Source organism: Zychaea mexicana, assembly GCF_025766255.1.
Source record: "Zychaea mexicana strain RSA 1403 chromosome Unknown BDB00scaffold_137, whole genome shotgun sequence".
Classification (NCBI taxonomy): Eukaryota; Fungi; Mucoromycota; class Mucoromycetes; order Mucorales; family Lichtheimiaceae; genus Zychaea; species Zychaea mexicana.
This window is the reverse complement of record NW_026516800.1, coordinates 33,564-51,372: the sequence shown is the minus strand read 5'-3', so window position 1 is coordinate 51,372 and position 17,809 is coordinate 33,564. Positions and strand designations below refer to the sequence as shown.

General features: G+C 42.4%; 5 protein-coding genes across 5 annotated transcripts; 1 reads left to right on the top strand and 4 right to left on the bottom strand.

Annotated features, from left to right (window-relative positions):
* Positions 1-1,011: 1,011 nt before the first annotated feature.
* BDB00DRAFT_113266 (uncharacterized protein) lies at positions 1,012-3,057 on the bottom strand. The gene is made up of 5 exons (XM_053116104.1): positions 2,706-3,057; positions 2,475-2,572; positions 2,273-2,399; positions 1,983-2,133; positions 1,012-1,825 (listed from the first exon to the last, which is right to left on the bottom strand). The coding sequence occupies exons 1-5, from the start codon at positions 2,847-2,849 to the stop codon at positions 1,101-1,103; spliced, it is 1,245 nt and encodes a 414-aa protein (XP_052973772.1). The 5' UTR covers positions 2,850-3,057; the 3' UTR covers positions 1,012-1,100.
* Positions 3,058-4,245: 1,188 nt separating this feature from the next.
* BDB00DRAFT_792614 (uncharacterized protein) lies at positions 4,246-5,165 on the bottom strand (the record flags this gene model as incomplete). Its single annotated transcript, XM_053121138.1, has 4 exons — positions 4,246-4,325; positions 4,421-4,535; positions 4,627-5,033; positions 5,117-5,165. 4 exons carry the CDS (start codon positions 5,163-5,165, stop codon positions 4,246-4,248), a joined length of 651 nt encoding a protein of 216 aa, XP_052973771.1.
* A 1,206-nt stretch (positions 5,166-6,371) lies between these two features.
* Positions 6,372-10,223, top strand: BDB00DRAFT_853632 (kinase-like domain-containing protein). Its single transcript, XM_053125643.1, has 9 exons — positions 6,372-6,605; positions 6,903-7,040; positions 7,131-7,281; positions 7,387-7,445; positions 7,606-8,441; positions 8,515-8,702; positions 8,770-9,545; positions 9,626-9,779; positions 9,854-10,223. The coding sequence occupies exons 1-9, from the start codon at positions 6,456-6,458 to the stop codon at positions 9,982-9,984; spliced, it is 2,583 nt and encodes an 860-aa protein (XP_052973770.1). The 5' UTR covers positions 6,372-6,455; the 3' UTR covers positions 9,985-10,223.
* A 529-nt stretch (positions 10,224-10,752) lies between these two features.
* On the bottom strand, positions 10,753-12,454 carry BDB00DRAFT_933437 (uncharacterized protein; the record flags this gene model as incomplete). The annotated part of the gene is made up of 2 exons (XM_053129117.1): positions 10,753-11,051; positions 12,345-12,454. The coding sequence occupies 2 exons, from the start codon at positions 12,452-12,454 to the stop codon at positions 10,856-10,858; spliced, it is 306 nt and encodes a 101-aa protein (XP_052973769.1). The 3' UTR covers positions 10,753-10,855.
* Positions 12,455-15,481: 3,027 nt separating this feature from the next.
* Positions 15,482-16,783, bottom strand: BDB00DRAFT_891946 (uncharacterized protein; the record flags this gene model as incomplete). The annotated part of the gene is made up of 1 exon (XM_053128482.1): positions 15,482-16,783. The coding sequence occupies exon 1, from the start codon at positions 16,697-16,699 to the stop codon at positions 15,482-15,484; it is 1,218 nt and encodes a 405-aa protein (XP_052973768.1). The 5' UTR covers positions 16,700-16,783.
* Between the last annotated feature and the right edge of the window lie 1,026 nt (positions 16,784-17,809).

Below are 17,809 nucleotides of genomic sequence, written 5' to 3'. Positions count from 1 at the left end.
CTTTTGCTGCCGGCAACAGCTGAAGCGCAGGATTTTTAACAGGATACATACGACGAGTTCTCGAACCGCGAGGATAACAGAATTTTTAGCAACGAGAAAACCATACAGTATCTAGTAATGCTTGACAAGCGACAACTGTGGTCGGATGCTCTCATACTATAGGTCACAACAGTTTCGCGTAAAAGGGTTCGCTTTCAATTTAGCAATTACGTGACCCATGCTGTTTTTAACTGGCAGTTGCTTATAGTGTCACGCCTCGCATTATTATAATACTTCTCTGATCATTACAAGTCAAAGGACTCTTATTCCATCAATCATGCATATCAGTATCAGCTTGATCCCATACTGTTGGAATACTGTGATGCCCTGTTTAACCCCAGCGCATCTTCAGTTGACCCTCTTTGGTGTGCAGTGGCTCTATATTAAGCAGCCGTGAATGATCTTATTGATATTTGTTGACGAGAATTTGTAACGTTTAGAGGAGTGGTTCCTGTCATCACACAATTGCTTATCGATGTATGCTTACCTTCTGTTTCATGTCCCGGCTCCTATTAGCCATGTCAGCGAGTTATCTTCTTAACCTGCTCAATCTACAAAAGTGCAAAATAACGAACAGGTCGCTCAAACATATCGCTCTTGAGTCGATCGCATCTATGGAGACTAACCAATGTCTCTATTGATTATTCCGGGAGAATTTTACAGCTTGTGTTCATTCTGAGCTCTGTTACCTTACATGCATGCTACATTAACGTATCCAAACTGAATTACCTAGCTGATAAACGAACACACGACTATGTAGTGTACCCCTTCTACTATTAGTGATTTACGTATCTTATAAAGAGAATCTAATATATAATTTTCTTATTATTTCTAGGAGTATGATACAATATGAGTTGAGCAACTTAGGTTTTAAGCACAAGTAGTAGAAAAAGGACGGATCAGAAAAAAACAAGAATAATTATCCAATTTGGTATTACAAAGCAAAAGAAAAAAAAAGTAGTGATTTAATGATGCATGAATGTCTTGTAAGATTTTCTTTATGTAAAATGTCAATTATGCAAAGTAGGAAAAGTGCAAAGAGGGTGTTTTTTTTTCTCCTTTCAGTCAACAAGGATATTTTCATTTTCTTGTAGAGTCGTGTAGCCATTACTGTAGATTACTTCTCCTTCTTGTCCCTTTTCTGTTCCCACTGATATTTGCGATGATGATGGTGATAATGATGCTGGCGAATGTGTTGCTTGCGAATGATTGTTGTTGCTATTATTATCGTGCGTAGTGGACGGTATGGGATGTGGTGGTGTTGGTGAAGGTGACAATGATAAAGATGCTACTGAGGATCGTCGTCGCCGTCGACCTGGATTGAGTCTACGACTTGATCGTACAGGCATTTGTGTGGCTCTTTGCGTTCCTTCCATCTCCTCACCACCGCTACTTTCTTCATCGTCGTCCTCGTCCATCCCCTCGTCCGCTTGAAATCCATCTGATACTGCTCCTTCGTCTTCAAACGCGTCGTCGAAATCATCATCGAATGTATATTTTACAGGTTTGACATTTTCTCGTGATCGTAATCGTCTTGGCGTCGCAAGCTCTTCTGCTACTGCTAATTGACGTTCTAATGCCCTTGCTTTTCGTTGACGTTTACGCTGTGCATTTTCGACGTACGGAATTACTTGCTCTATCAGATGCTGATACAGTGCTCTCTCGTGTCGTTTGTCTTTTGATAGATTCTCTGTAAACTGCTGTAGCTCTTCGAGGTCGCGACATACAGTCTCCCAGCGATATTTCGCTTTTAATGTTGGCTTTTCACGCCATAGCCAAGCCGCATCTACCATGTTTCATCGTATACGAGCTCAAAATTAATATGGTGTTGCTGTTGTTCTTGGCCTCTCCTGCTTTTTTTCCAACACGATAGATCAAAGCGGTACGTGATAGCAGCAGTGTGATGACCTAATCTATGCTGTCCATGCTTTACTGCTTATTACCTCCAAAATGCCAATATATTCGTTTTTCGCTGTCCGTTCCAATCGGCTGTAGTCGTAAGACGTCGCTTGATTTAAGAGCCGTGTCGAGTATAGAACGTATCAAAGTACTTTCTTGAAGTTGCCATTCCACCAACGATCGCAGTATTTTCAACTATTAGGAAGAATGGATAGAGTGGTTACTTGAATTTATTCATTGGCGCTTAAGAAGCTTACTAGCAAGGGATCAAAGCCACATTACACACAACATACATCATCCTATGAGACTTTCTTTCTCCTCTTCCTTCTATTACCTTGACAGCTGCAGGAAGCGCGCCAAATGACGAAACTTGACTCAAAGGGTTATGATCCAGATTAACTTCAAGAGCTTGTAGTTTTGTATTGATGAGCTTTGACAGTTCCTTGACATGATGCTTGCTCCTAAAAAAATAGTACGCATAAATAATATTATAATGACGACACTCACGCGCGTAATAAGCAAAAAAGAACTTTTACTCGAGGCGTTTTTTTCGATTCAAGACGTTGCTCAAGAAACTACCCAACAGATCGTCCAAGAGTTCACTCGATTCTAGATGTAATGCTTGTTCGAGATCCTAACGTTCCCCCCAGACGATCAAAAAGGGTGTTGTAATCAGTTTTGGTCACGTACGGATCCCAACTTTTTTTTTTGATCCAGGATAAACGATCCAATCTATATTGAGAGCAATCACAAGGAAAGTTGTATACCTCTGGTTGCAAATCAGGGAATGGATGAATGCCGTGGTTGGTATGTTTGCGAAAGTTGGATATGAAAGCATAGACGAATGCCAACTCCCAATCGGATTGTGGCGGCAGTGGCTCGACGATCGCCGTTGTTGACACGTCAGTCATGTTGGTTTTTCCACACACAGAGACACAGAGAGGGGAAGTGAAAAAGATAGAGAGCGAGAGAGCCAGGAAAATTTCAAGCAGGAAACAACGATAGCACGTTAAAAAATAAATGGGGTACTATGCGTGTCCAATGAAAAGACACACGAATGAACGCCAACGACGGACTGATTGAATCGAATACGCACCGTGTTGCGTTTTCCAATTTACAGCTATTCTTTTGTTTGAATAGTCGCAACATGTCATGAACTTTTTTTTTCTGCTGTGGTTTTGGAATCCTTCTTATACTCTCGGAAATGCTTTGAGATATTATTAAAAAGTGTCTGCAAGCAAACCGATAATATACAGTGTCAAATTGTTCAGGATGATACCATCCAGTACGTTGTTGTCCATTTCTTTGACCAGTTGATAGTAAGCGTATGTATAAATCTCGCTCAAGCCAACATTTACTGTATCACGTGGATTGTGCCGTACAGAATGTGAAAGCAGGAAGCAGGATTGTAGTAGACACACACATCATGCATAATAATAACAATTACGAACAAGTCATCCTTGGTTAGGTTAGTAAGCCATCAGCGGTGACGACGAACAGGTCTTGAGCGTTCAAGCTGATGAACAAAAAAACTGGATTATTGTATTCTGAGAAAAATTACCTGCATGAGCTCGTGATGCCATCAAGCTATGTGGAAAATAGGTGCGACCTATAATCGGGATGAGCCCGTATCACAACGAAGCAATGCCTGGAAATATAACACACACGGATTACAAGTTCCCCGTTCTCGGCTGTTGTTGTGGGGAACACTTTCGCCCTTGTTGTTGTCTCCCAGAAAACAACAGATCTGTTGATCTGTAACTAGATGATCTATAGAGTTGATATTTATTAATGCTGCTACCTTCCAACCTATGCAATTCGTCCATGACCACTAGAGCAGGTGCATAGCATAGCAGCAAAGTATGATACTGCGACTCCTCGACACTCTTTATATGCACATAAAAGGATGCATTTTACTTGCCTACTTTTTAAACGAACCTCTTCTGGGTGTCTTTTTTATCCTGCTGTATATGAAAAGACGTTTGAGAATGCGAATTTGCACGAGGCATTGTATCCAAAACTTTAAAAAACAATTAAGCGTATAACAGAAGCCTACATCCATCGTCTCCTCCTTTCCCATCATCATCAGCATCTCCATCACCAACCTTGTTCTACTACCATATCCTCATACTCCTACATGGACTCCTCAAATCACCAAAGAAAATCACGAGCCCAAACAAACAACAAAAATAAACCATTCGTCGTTTGGAGCAATGCAATGCATATAGAAGCACTATTCTTTTCTATACGTGTGTGTGTAGGTGTGTGTGTTTGGCGTTTCTGGTGTTTGAGTTTATTGTTCCCTTTTTATAAACTATCGATTCGTTGGAATGAGCGGCCACCCTTGGGTCGTTCATGCAACTTGGGATTGTTCTTTGCGAGCGTATCTAATTGGGATTTGGGATAGAATAACGATATAAATACGTTTGTCGTCCCGTTATAAGAGCATCCTAGAGGGATTGTGAGAAAGAAATACCGTTACCTCTGTCTAACTTTGCAAAATCCACTTCACAGTCATGTCGATCGGGATATCGATGTGAATCACAGAATACGTATTCACATCGGCATTTGTTGATCGTTTGCTTTGCGAGAGGAACCTATATTATTATTATTTCATGGGTCAATATATAAAATGAGCACGGCCAGCAATATATATATATACATTTACTATAGAACGATCATCTCTACCTTTACTCTGCATCGGAAGCATCGACCTTTATTGACTTGTTGAGGCCGTTCACTTGTAGCTGTGGGTGTAGAGGCTGCACTGCTGTCGGGAGACGCTGCTTGTGTGCTAGAAATAGGAGTAGTGGTAGAAGAGGAAGTATTCGATGACGATGCTTGTTGTTGTTGTTGCGACAATGGTGATGGGATTTGTAAGGATGAATCCCTCTCTTTGGCAATGGGTGAGGGTGATCGTGCATGTTTTCGTGAAACTCGCGGTTGGTCTTGTTGGTGAGAAACAGCACCATCTGTTGACGGTGTGCTATCCCTTGTAGCAGTTGTGGTGTTGTTGGATATACTAGAGGCTGGTTTCGAAGAAGCTTCTGATGACGATACGTTCGGTGAGGCAGATGAGGGTTTAGCATCGCCAGCTTTATACAGTCAATGCGTTAGTAAAAATAAATGCCGGTCTTTATCAATGAAAAAAGTAATATATATATACAAGTATACCTACATTTATTGCTTTCGGATTTCGCGGTCTCCTTGTAGCATTTTGAGCACATGTTGTTGTACATTTCGCTACCGTAGAAGCCACACCCCGCAGTACAAAGCGAGGGTATTTTTGAATCGTTATTGTCCATGCGGTGAAAGTAGTAAAAGAGAAAGGGAAAAGCTGGGTTAAAAGAAGTATCAAGCAGCCGATTGCCGGTTTTTCATCGTTTTCGCTCTGAGTTCGATTCTTACTAAAAATGCATCAACTTCCATGACCGCCTGTGCAGTACGCTATCCTATACATATCATGACAAACCATCCTCAGTATTTAACTCTTTGTCTCTTTTCATCCAGAGCCCAACAAAGAGTAAGTTTCATTATAAAAGAAAGTGCTCTTTTTATATGATTGGGAATGAGTAATGGCACGTACTTATTTCTTATTTTACCGAAATGGTTCGCTTATTTATAGCCTCACACACAATAGCTACCTTTTCGACTTTGTAGATTTACAGCAGCTATAAACAGATGCACTCATGCTATTGAGATATAGTAAGCAGCTCAAGTGCACAGTCCAGCAGCACCACGGCTGCTATTTACGTAAATCAGCAAAGGCAAACATCGGTGTAGTAAGCGCCTCATATTCATAATACGGTAGTCATGAAAACAAGAGTCAAAGATAGAGGCGTGACCATAACCGCTGGGTAGAATGACCTACGAATTTCTCTGTCAGCAGTGCAACCGAATGTATTAATAATTCAGCACAATTGTATAAGAGGAGGAAATGACCCAGGTGCATGTTTGTGTACTTTATCGCGCGCCGTCGTCATGACAGTTCAACAGGCTACTGCTCTTCTTTCTCTATGCTCAAGTGTTGGACTACAGACGATAGTTCAATCCTAAGCCATGGCAGCGAAAGGAGAAAAAGATTAGAACGATGCGGCGTGAGAAGTAGATGAAGAAAACGACAATAGCAAACTCCATCGTCATTTTATTGTCGAAGACAACAACAAGCAGTTCACCAACGTGGCAATAAACCCGTCATCTCTTGCTCTGTTCTTGGTACACTCGCCGACAAAGCTACTACCCGGAAGGAGGTAACCCCCCCCCCCTCCTCCCTTTTCTTCCCCGCACCCATATCCCATGCAGAGATAGGTATATAGCGAATACGCCATATCATTGCTTGTTGCTGCTATAGTAGCACAAAAATGCGATTTTCCTTATTTGGCTGTAATAAGATTGAATATCCACCACTTAAACCGCATGAACCAGGCCTTTCCTTTCCTTTTCCCTCTTTTTCATATTAACAACACACGATATACCGGAAAAAAAAAAGAAGGACAGAAAGAGTTCCACACATAAAAATGTCAGCCAACCCACAACCCCACATTGCATCGTCCAATGCTGCCAATTTAAATCACCAAGCTTCTCAAGAGAATCTCGTAGGAGATTATATAATTAGTTCAAAGATCGGCCAAGGTTCCTTTGCCACTGTCTACAAGGCGCAGCACAAGGCAAGCTACCCTTCTGCTCTTTTTGAACTGAATACATTTTATCCCTTTCCTCTTTTTTCTTCAATGTTTAAAAAAGCGGGGTGGGGGCCGTCAACAAATGTCAACATGGAGTTTTGAATCTTTGCAAAGTGTCTGAAAAGATGGTTTTTCTTAAAATTCAAACTGCTGCGTTGACATGACCACATTGCCCACCGACAGAGAAGAAAAGAAAGCAAAAGAGAGAGAGAGAGAGAGAGAGATAAAGTGCATATAAAAGTAAATATTAATATAAACACATGCCTCTACGTGTGTAAACAGACAACCAACAAGGTCGTAGCGATTAAATCAGTATTGCGGTCCAAACTGACAAAGAAACTATTGGAAAACCTGGAATCTGAAATATCAATCCTGAAAGGAATACGACATCCACATATCGTCGGGTTGATAGAATGCCAGGTGCGTCACATATATATACACCTCAAACAACTGTAGCAGATAGAATGCATCTGTGTAACTGATGTCATGCCTGATTATTGAATCATGTAGAAAACCGATACGCACATTTACCTCGTGATGGAATATTGCTCCATGGGCGATCTATCGCAATATATCAAACAGAAACGAACAAGCAAAAGCGCTCGAAGGTCGTCAGGAGGTCTATCTGAGCGGCTTGCCCGTCATTTCTTAAAACAGCTAGGTATATGAAAGGGAAAAAAAAATTCAAATCAAAATGATATATCATTTTATTCGTATAGGAAAGGCGATAAGGTCTAATCTTACAACTCTGCTCTTTCATGTGTAGCGGACGCACTACAGTTTCTCCGCTCCCGAAATCTGGTCCATCGAGATATCAAGCCTCAAGTATGTAAACATATTCTTAAGAGAGGATTAGGGCTTTTAGAAGGATGGGGATGTAAAAGTGGAAAGGAACATGACATGAAAGTGACCAACTCTATCCGTCTTGAATGTAATATAAACAAACACTTCCACTACGACGACGACGACGACGACAAAACAACAGAACTTGCTACTGATACCTGGAAACGAAGAAGATCCTGATTCCAATATGCCGTTGCTCAAAGTGGCTGATTTTGGCTTTGCACGGTTCTTACCGAACGCTACACTCGCCGACACGCTCTGTGGATCACCCTTGTATATGGGCCCTGAAATCCTATCTTACCAAAAGTACGACGCAAAGGCGGACCTGTGGAGTGTCGGAGCCGTCCTGTATGAAATGGTCACCGGGCGACCGCCATTTCGAGCACAGAATCACCTGGAATTACTAAAAAAGATTCAAGAAAATAAGGACCACATTCGTTTCCCTGACGAAAAACCATCAATGAATGATCAGCAGCAGCAGCAGCAGTACCCATCATCCTATTCAGCAACGACGACAACAAGCGATACGATCGGCATTGGCAATGATTTGAAGGATTTGATACGCAAATTGTTGAAAAAAGATCCCGTCGAACGTATCACATTTGACAAGTTTTTCATGCATCAAGCTGTCACCAGCAATTTCACATCTGTCTCGCCTTCCCCGTCAGTCTCCACAAGCAGTGCACGAGTTCGACGATCACCTGAAATACGGCCATCATCCATGCCAGCGACAGCCACTAACACTACCATGAGTAATAACCATCACATCCCTCATCATCATCGTCCACCGTCACCAAGCTCATCACCGTATGAGCCCCCTCCGTTTGCTCAACAATCACCGACAACAGCAACGGCAGGGACAACACCTCGACATCATTTTGACTGGAGAAGAGCGCAACAGCAGCAGCAACATCAACAACAAACGGAACACATTAGTCCTGGCAGGATGTCACCCGGTGCACGAGATATCAGTGGCAGGTAATTGAAATGGAAAAAAAAACAAACCCCCCCCCACTTTTGTGTGTTTTGATTGACATGTCATTGTGCATAGGACAACTCGAGGGGATGAATCTCCGCTGCATTCACGTGGCAGATCATGGAGAAATCAACAACAGCAAAACGATCAAAATCGACCACCGTGGATGGATGTGCAAGATAATACGAGCAACGTTGAGGATGAGTTGAAAGATTATGTGGTACTGGATCGACGGGCTGTTGAAACCAATCATTTCGCAGATGGTAAGAGCACTACCACTTTAGCTCGTCTTCTTTTATTTAGCTCTATACATGCTGATTTCAATTTTAGAAATCAATGCATCACCACGCACGTCAGAACCATATAACCAGCTGACGTATCGATATTCGCCAGCGACACAGGTAGCCATACCACAACGAGGCTCTCATGAACAACAACAGCAACTACCATCACCATCGTCCACTGGATCCACACCACCCTTTGCCATTACGCCCCGTGAACGAAAAATCAGTGCTGGATCGGCCGGCTCAGCATTAGCGAAAGCTTTATCCATGGCATCCGTTCGATTATTTGGACCGGGTAATTCGCCACCCAAGATGAGCGGCCGACTACAACAACAGCAACAACAACAACAACAAGCTATTCCAGGCTCACCGCGGGGCTTTTTGATTACGGAAGGAGGCGGGTATGTCGATCCACAAGAAGGACGTGCGATGAAAGATATTGAACGAGCAGCATGTATGGCACATGCTGTTGCACGGTTTGCCGACTCCAAATATGACCAGCTGGTTTCGGGCAAAGTTACAGCCACTGGCAACGAAGTAGCTTTGGCAGAAGAAGCAATGGTGTTGCACATTAAAGCACTGTCACTTCTTGAATTGGGCTTATCTACAGCAAGGCAATTGTGGGGTCGCATGTCAGACGACACGATGCGAACGTCGGTGTCTACGCGGCTCAATGATGCAGTGCAATGGATGCGGGAACGGTTCAACGAATGTTTGGATCGAGCGTCTTTTGAAGGCACGAAATGTGATGGCGATAGCAATAACCAGAATGGCATTGGTGCGTGCGTTGCAAAACTATTATATGATCGTGCTCTTGAAATGGTAATGGCTATTGCTTGCTGGCTGAATGGGCGACGGGTGGGTTTCTTTATGTCGTTATGCTAATGTGTAATCCTTTATAGAGTCGAGCAGCTGCAGTGTATGAGTTAGTCGGTGAAAACATTCCTGGATGTGAGCACGATTATCAAACGGCCATTTGGATGTTGGAGGCCATTCTAGAAGCACAAGATGATGATACCCCAATCGAAGAAGACGACTTTAATATCATTAACAAATGTAAGCACATGCATGTGTTTGGGGAAAGGCAGAACACACAAAAATGCTAATGGAGCGAATTTACCTATAAAAAGTCATTGGTTCCATTCGACACCGAATATCAGTATTACGAAAGAAAAAGGAACTCGATGCCAGAAGGGATTCGGATCTTGTGTCGCATCATCACCAACAGCAACAACGATACGATGAACAAAGGACTTATTAAGATGCCATGTTGATAGTGACTTATTCCCTCTGCCTACATGTGTGATTCCCTTTTTCCTTCTCGGTCGGTCCCTCATTTTTTTTTTTTCATCTTGCTTTGTTCTTTTCCAGTATGGATGACACGATGGACTGAAATGTTGATATTTTTTTTGTTCTCACTTTCTAATAAAGTGGCGATGTACCACACACATCGCGCATATATATACCATAATCAACATCTTCTTGTGTGCACTGTTGGTGCCATACTTTAAAGATGTTACAGTATCTCAAGCATAGACAGCGTTAGCGATAGTTTTGATATCGCCTGTGGCCACGCGTCATTGTTGGAAAGTAGTATCTCGATTTTGCTCCTCTTCCTATTCGGATTTTAACGAGCTTTATTCTGTTAGCGAGCGAAGAAGCAAGGAGGCTACCAGAAATGCGATTTTGTACAGATGTTATTTACAAACATTGACATTCTTCTTTACTGAGTTTACGGCATCTACACATGCATTCAAATGTAACCTGACTGTTGGTGGAAGCCGTAGTATTGAGTGTGCCACCACAAACGTTACAGTATAAGACTTTAATCGGGCAAGAGGATCAACGCTGCTGTTATTGTCGACTAAGTCATACACTGGGCATTGAATGCATTGTAAGGCACAGAAGAATTAAACCAAATGAGCTGTGCTTTATGCACATGGCTCCAAAAATGCAAGCTTGATGACTTAGAAGTTACTTCTTCAGCACAGGTACACCCCGACAAAACGCGTACACAACAGCCTTTTGACACAAAGATTATATATTTATTGAAACAATGTAAAGAAGGGATGGGGATGAGACTATATACGCGAAAAGAAAAGAAAAGGAAAAGAAAGGGGAGAGAAGAACGTTTAAGCGTCAAGGTTCTTGTTCTTTTCTTCTTCCGGATCGACCTCTTCGAACTGCTCCTCGTCGTTATGAGCAGCGAGGTCCTCGTCGATCTCCCTTGCCAACTCGCTCATCTCCTCGGCAAAGCGACGCTCTTGTTGCCGTTGCTGCTGTGGTTGCGGTTGTTGCTGCTGCTGCTGTTGCGCTTGGTTTTGGCCTCTACAACCACTTTAGTCACTTTTCCTGCACGATTAGCACTTATCTTTGTGGTAATCGTGTCAAAGATTTCCTTTGCGCTGTAGATTTTTGTGGTGATTTTCATTTTAAAGAGAAAGTGTGTGTGTGTGTGTGTGTTGAGTGTGTGTGTGTGTGTGTGCTTGGAGTGTGTGTGTGTGTGTGTGTGTGTGTGTGTGTGTGTGTGTGTGTTTGTGAGGAGAGAGAGAGAAGAGAGAGAAGAGAGAGAGATGAGTGAGGCAGCAAAACTTACGTCTAGTCAATGCTTTTTATCTTTTTTTTTTTGAATAAGAAACTCCGGTACTGGTTCCCAAAAAAGGAAATAAATGAGAGTTGACAATTTCCAGCGTCACACAAGCACACTGGACACGTCGAACACTGGGTCGGCCATCTCCCCAGGAATGGCGACCAACCTGACATTCCCCTTTGCATTGTGCACACTCCTGGCTACACGTACACACTAGTCTTGTCCTTCTACGTGGCTCTCATGAAGTTTCTCGACTTGTTCAAGTATGATTGACGCGTTTTTCTTCTACTCGACACTGGAGTTACACAATGTTCACACAAGAAACGCGCATGAAAGCATATCGGACCAGTCAGAAGATGGCTGCTGTTGTACCTGGAGCTGCGACTACTGACTACGCGTAGCTCATTCATATGGGCGAGCAGCCGGGGAGAGAAAAAAACCCGTAACGCGGTGAAATTTCATTGATCAGATCATCCTTAGGAGACACTTTTTTTTGGGGATCTGCTTCGGCGACCTTTGAAGGGAATCTACAGTTGGGACAGTACACACAGACAGTAGTACACATTAGGGTATTGGTACTTCTTGGCGCATCCTACAGATTGTTGGCATACTCACTTGTTTTACTTATTCAGTTATCTGCGTTGAAATCAGGTTCTCCTTTTGGGTGACGAACTGGATGCATGCTTATCGTCTCGAACGATGTTGTGCACAAAAGGTCTCTGCTCAAATGAGCTTCACTGGCCAATGAGAAGACAATAAATTATGCATGCTATTTGTAAGGTTTATCCCTCTACGCACAGACAAGACATGCCTCGGCCCCAACAACTATTCTGCATTATATTATGCAGCAGATTTTGCCGTAACTCTGTTTAACTTTATTAGTAAAGAAAAAAACTTATAGTAAAGGGGGCAGAAAAGTCTAACTGACCAGAAAGGAAGAGAGGTGGGACTTGGGCCGACAAACAAGGGGAGCAGCAGAGTTCTCTTCAACGCTGTCAGCGGTGAGAAGGTGGTCGCGTCCTCCCTCATACGCGTTAAAAGCGCGGTAGAGCTGACGCAGCACGATGGAGCCGCTATCGTCCTGTTGAGCTGTTGCCGTTCGGCCTGCTGCTGCTGTTGCTGCTGTTGCTGCGGTGGTCATGCTTTATTCGCTACAGTCCCCTTTTATAATATGTCCGCTCTTAGGGTGTCAATAACAAAATATCAACGTCTTGACGTGCGACAAAAGAAGCACGACAGTCATATAGAAATATAATAAACTAATGATTTCCTTACTGTTTAGCTGTTCTCCTTGATGCGAGACGTCAAGACGATATTTAAAGGCTCGGCTATCATTGTCATTCTTTGCCGAAGCACTGCCTTGGACAAGGTCAACCTGGGGTCTCATCAATAAAATGAGCAAGGCGTTTCACAGCATCGCTCGCGTGCAGTGCTGTATAAAGAGTTGCAACCAGTAAGAAGTCCTGGTCCTTAAACAGCCCATTATGGTTGAAAATATATTTCATTTTTTGTAAGCCTGACAACAAAACCAAGTCGTCTTTTTTAAACGTTCCATAGAAATACAAATCAACTACGTAGCTGATCGCGTCATGACACAGAATACATTCTGCTGTGGTTAGTACTATGGCTTATTGGCAAACACATTAAAAGCACAGGTAGCACCCAGCAGTATGTTTCAAGCACTGTGAGGCAGTGATTAACTGCACACCTGCAGAAGACGCTCTGATATGCTCATTCTTTCCAATAGACTATGGCAGCGTCAGACTCCGTCAAATCGTCAACCATGCGAACAGCCCTCCGACGACTGCGCACAGCCTTTCTATCTCTTACACTCCATCCAACCACTTGACACCAGCTGTAGTTCAAGATGTTCAGTACGTAGTTCCCAAAAACCATCTTCTTCTCGTGAGTCTTTTCCTTATGACTTCTTTTTTGTTTATTTACTCTCTTATTTCGCGTCATTCTATGTTTAATAATAGAAGAAAAGCAAGGCACTCACAGTAAGTACTTCACACTTTGTTAAAGGTCTCGACTTTCATGATGCTTATTTGCTCTTACTTTTTCTCTGGAAGGCTCACAGACTGCACAGCAACAATATGAACCGGCTCCTGGTCTTAACTCTTTTCAACTGGCTTACTGGTTATTCCATTGTCATTACTTTTTCCGTACGGCAGATTGTTAAGAGAGGCAGTTTTTCAAGAACGTAAGTCCTCGGATTTCGTACTCTTGAGCCTTAGAGCTCGGATCAGACTTTCTTGATCGTCCGGTTTTGACTGACGGGATGTCGCCGCTTGGCCGTGCGATCTTGCAAGTTTTGGTTCTTGGAAGCTCCCTACTGCTTTGGAATTGAACCAATGAGGGACACCCCAAGAGGCTTTACTTTGAGTGAGCTATAGGGTGGGATCTTTGTCTGGAGTCGAGCGTGTGGACGTGTACCATCGTTCGATGCTTGCACGTACACACGATCAACTGTTTTCTCTCTCTCTCTCTTTATCGATATCTCGGTGATCGTCCCTTGAGTGCGCATCTGTTGGCGTGTGGTACGTATGTTGGGTTTCGAAAAGGGAGAGAGGGTGGAAACGACTGTGTGTGTGTACTGGTGCTGCTGAAGAGCGAGTGAGGGGATGATTGTTTCTTCTCTTTCTTCTGTATGTGTGATAGGTTCTGTTGCCCAGGCTAAAGTGAAGGGTCTCCCAGCAATGGGAGGTAGGGCAGGGGCCGCGATCTATTCTTTTAAATGAATGGTAAGTGAATGACTTCATTCATTGTTATATACTCCAAGTACAGCCTTCTGATTATGCCTGCCCTTCTCTGTTCTTAGGGTCGCGTTATCTTCCAATGCTTCCGTGTGTATGACGATAATCTTTTTCTCTACCCAGGAGCACAGAGCCATTTTTGGAGAAGACTGACGCAGTGCGGTAGTCTATAAAAAGTATACCGATATCGTTTATGTCAATCGCTAGCCAAGAGCACTGCAATATTTATGGCATTGAGGTTTCACTCCTGCTGGAATTTCTCTACTGTACTACGTGTAATTACTATAATAAAGTTGTCTAAGGTTCTACATCGTATAATGCTGTCTTCTCTTTGGTTTTCTCGATCGTCGAAGTCTACAATTTATCCTGGGCGCCAAAACAAGGTGGCCTGCTGTTAAAGTACACCAACATCACCGCACTAAAGAGCTAGCACGTTTCTTCGCGATGTAAGACATTTGTTCTTCTTGAAATGCGGTTACAATACTAGGCATAATTGGGTGAAATGTACATTATGTACCTAAACAATATCTTTGACAAGTTACTATTATCACATCAAACCTCATATCCATAAACTTTTTATTTATGAATGATACGTTTGCTCAATAAGTTATTTTCACAGTGGTAAGCAATCTTGTTGCATAAAACTTTTTTTACGTAGTAGGTACAAGCCTAATTCACCATAATTGCCTGTCATATATAGAGGGAAAAAGCACAGCGAAATCAACTTATAGATGCGAGCTATGAGCAGCGACCAAGGAAATACATATGGTGAAAAGCCGCCATAGCTCATTTCTTGGATAACACATCCTAATAGCTAAAAATCGACTATGGGCTGCGGTTATCTAGTAAAACTGGATATATTACTTGTGATTTCTTTTATTGTATACCACTACATAGTTTGTGCTTAACGCAACCAGTCATTTGCGTTGACTCGGTTCAATATAGCTCTGTTGAGTTAATATCGGAATACATCATGTTGAAGTGCAGGTTTAAAATTGAGCCACAAGCAGATAATTTCAATCGCGGGCTCAGAACAGTTAATTATATAGCAGTGCTCACTCACTAAGTAGCTTATCACAAAGCCGATGATTTTTTGAGTCAATAATCAATGTTTTTTAGAGTTGTGTATTGACCACTTTGCTGCAGCTGGGCAGTAGGAAGGTGTACATTTCACTGCTTTGAGTCGTTTGACAGAATCTCTAGTAGAATAAGTATCAAATTACAGACTGCTCGTAATTGTCTATCAGTGTAAGCCCTTCACACAACATTATTATAAGCCATAGAATATCAATATCATGTTATAGAAACATTAACTCCATGGTCCCTTAGTGCCATCGGAAAGAGAAAGACTACATATTTTATAATGTTAGGATCCTCACGAGAGCTAAGTAAAAGAGACAACATGTTATAGACTACATAACGATCGTTTGAAAGATCCTTTCGAGCATGGAACACGCTCCGTTATCCAAGTAATCGAAAACGTCGTCGACGACTACAGGAATCGTATCCCGACCGCTTTCTTCTCCAATCATCCGGAAGAGTCGTAGATTCAAAGTGTCCAAGAGGGTGGCCGGCGTAATGTTCCATGCGGCTGGTACTTCAGGAACAAGTCGATGCAATTTGTTGTTGTAATTGCGAATAGAAAACCAACTTCTATTCGCGACCAACATCAAAGCTGCACATACCATTTGTTGATGGTCAGGCATCTCCAGGTTCATGAGACCAATCCATATTCGAAGGGGGTTCATCTGTTCGCTGCGGTGTTCTGAGATTCTAAGTACGGGATAAAAGCGACGGACTTCTACGGCAGTCAAAGGATCATAAACGGTGATCAAATCCACTTCGGTAGCAGTCCCTCCTTGCCAAGCGGGAATCTGTCTTGGAGCATACTTGACGACCTGCTCAACATATCCTTGCTCGTACTTGGATTGCAAGATTGTTTCGACTTTCCCTTTGATAGCCTTAATACTCGCTTCGTCGCCAAAGAAAGGTTCGTAGGGTTGGTCGTGCAATTTCACAGTTTGGACGATCTGACCAGCTTCGATCGCATCGTCTGTATTCGCTTTTTGAATTAGATATCGTTCAGTGACGGCGTGTCGAAAATCAAGATCGTAAAGGCCTCGGAATGATGGATGATCCATCCAGACTCGGGCCAAGTAAAAAGAAAATTTGTGGATGTTGTAAACTTTATCCTTGATGCGCACGATGTATTCATCAAATTCACATTCTCCATTATTGTCAATTGCCGAGGCCAAAGATGATGGAAACGCCACGAATTCGGAACGGCAAAGATTATGAAACATGGCAATCTTGTGCATCTCACCATCGGGTGTGGCGAGAGCGAGCTCTCTGATCAAAGTCATCAACATCGCCAATCGTGCGTCCAACTTTACTCGTTCAAGAGCCTCTCTGTTCATGTGTTGGGTGTAAGACCAATTCTCGATCATGTCTGCGTAAATATCATTCATCCGATCCAGAGCATCCCAATCCAATTCGACTTTTGCGTTGGTTGTCGCGACGTTCGTGAATCTGGAAAACGCTTGTTCAATCAACATTCTGGGTGTGTTTGGATTGAAGTGCCTTCTTGCTGTCATCTTGTTTCTCTGGTTTCGTTTGTTCTTTTTGTCCATTTTTTCCGGTAGATTCCGAATCCTCGTTTATTTGACTAGTGGAAGCTTATAGTTCAACAGAGCTTTTTTTAGATAAAGAGGAAAGGTAGGCCCATTGAAGTTGTGGGCTTTTTAGAGATGGATGCGGTAGTTAAGCATGTAGTATTTTGTTTGTATATGTAAGCTTACTATATTAGTGCAAAAAGTTCCCAGTATATACATAAAATTTAAGAAGAGAACTTCATATTGTTTACTCAACTTCTACATCGGAAGAAGCATTCCGAGTATATGCATACACTACAAAGAGAACTCTTATATTATTTTCCTTTCACATACACCAGCAGCATCATTTCTAGTGCTTAAAAAAAGTGACGGGTCTCGCAGTATACCGCTGTTTTGCATCTTCATAATTCCCACACAACCCTTGCTTCAAAAAATCGCATGTACTTTTTGTACTGCTCTCTTACATACATGTGCAAAGTGCCCAAAAATGCCGCTCTTGAATTTGATGTCACGTCGAAACCAATTGGATCCACTTTTATATATACAAACATTCTCATAGCGTATCACAAGGCAGTACATGTTTTAGGATGCTGATCGAAGAATACATTTGATTTTTACAGTATATTACCATTGCGATTGAGATGAGGTTCATTAAAATAAAATACGGTAATAAAGTAGCACAATAGACTGTGTGGGGGAGCAATCATCGATCTCAGCTTATGCTCTTCCTTGTATACTTGGACTTCTTCCGTACATTATTTCTTACACTTCCTTTTCTTATGTATGACCTGTTACTTCTCAGTATGATCATGGCTATTGTACAGGCCACTACTTTCTACAACGCTTTAATATCCAGTGCTGATGTAATGTCAAGTGGATCACAAGTTCGTCATGTCTTCACAACCTCAAGGTGTAAGATGGTAGGTAAAATCAAACTACAGCAAGTTGGATCAAGTGTCGGTCAGTGGAATCGACGTGCTACTTGCATAATCTGTGACAATCTTTGGATCGGATTTTGTGGTGTGCGTGTGATGGGAACTTTTTAAAGTTCTTTTCTTCGGTTCACTGGATTCTCTATTTCTTTCTCATTCTTCTTCTTCCTACGTATCTCTAATATGGTTAACAGAT

What these genes read in the sequence shown, in the direction of transcription:
- BDB00DRAFT_113266 (XM_053116104.1), bottom strand. Translation starts at nt 2,849, where the DNA reads ATGACTGACGTGTCAACAACGGCGATCGTCGAGCCACTGCCGCCACAA. An exon ending in CGCTTCCTGCAGCTGTCAAG is followed by an intron (nt 2,134 to 2,272) that starts GTAATAGAAGGA and finishes TCTTCCTAATAG; the next exon opens with TTGAAAATACTGCGATCGTT. An exon ending in AATATATTGGCATTTTGGAG is followed by an intron (nt 1,826 to 1,982) that starts GTAATAAGCAGT and finishes GAAACATGGTAG; the next exon opens with ATGCGGCTTGGCTATGGCGT.
- BDB00DRAFT_853632 (XM_053125643.1), top strand. Translation starts at nt 6,456, where the DNA reads ATGTCAGCCAACCCACAACCCCACATTGCATCGTCCAATGCTGCCAAT. An exon ending in TCTACAAGGCGCAGCACAAG is followed by an intron (nt 6,606 to 6,902) that starts GCAAGCTACCCT and finishes GTGTGTAAACAG; the next exon opens with ACAACCAACAAGGTCGTAGC. An exon ending in ATCGAGATATCAAGCCTCAA is followed by an intron (nt 7,446 to 7,605) that starts GTATGTAAACAT and finishes ACAAAACAACAG; the next exon opens with AACTTGCTACTGATACCTGG.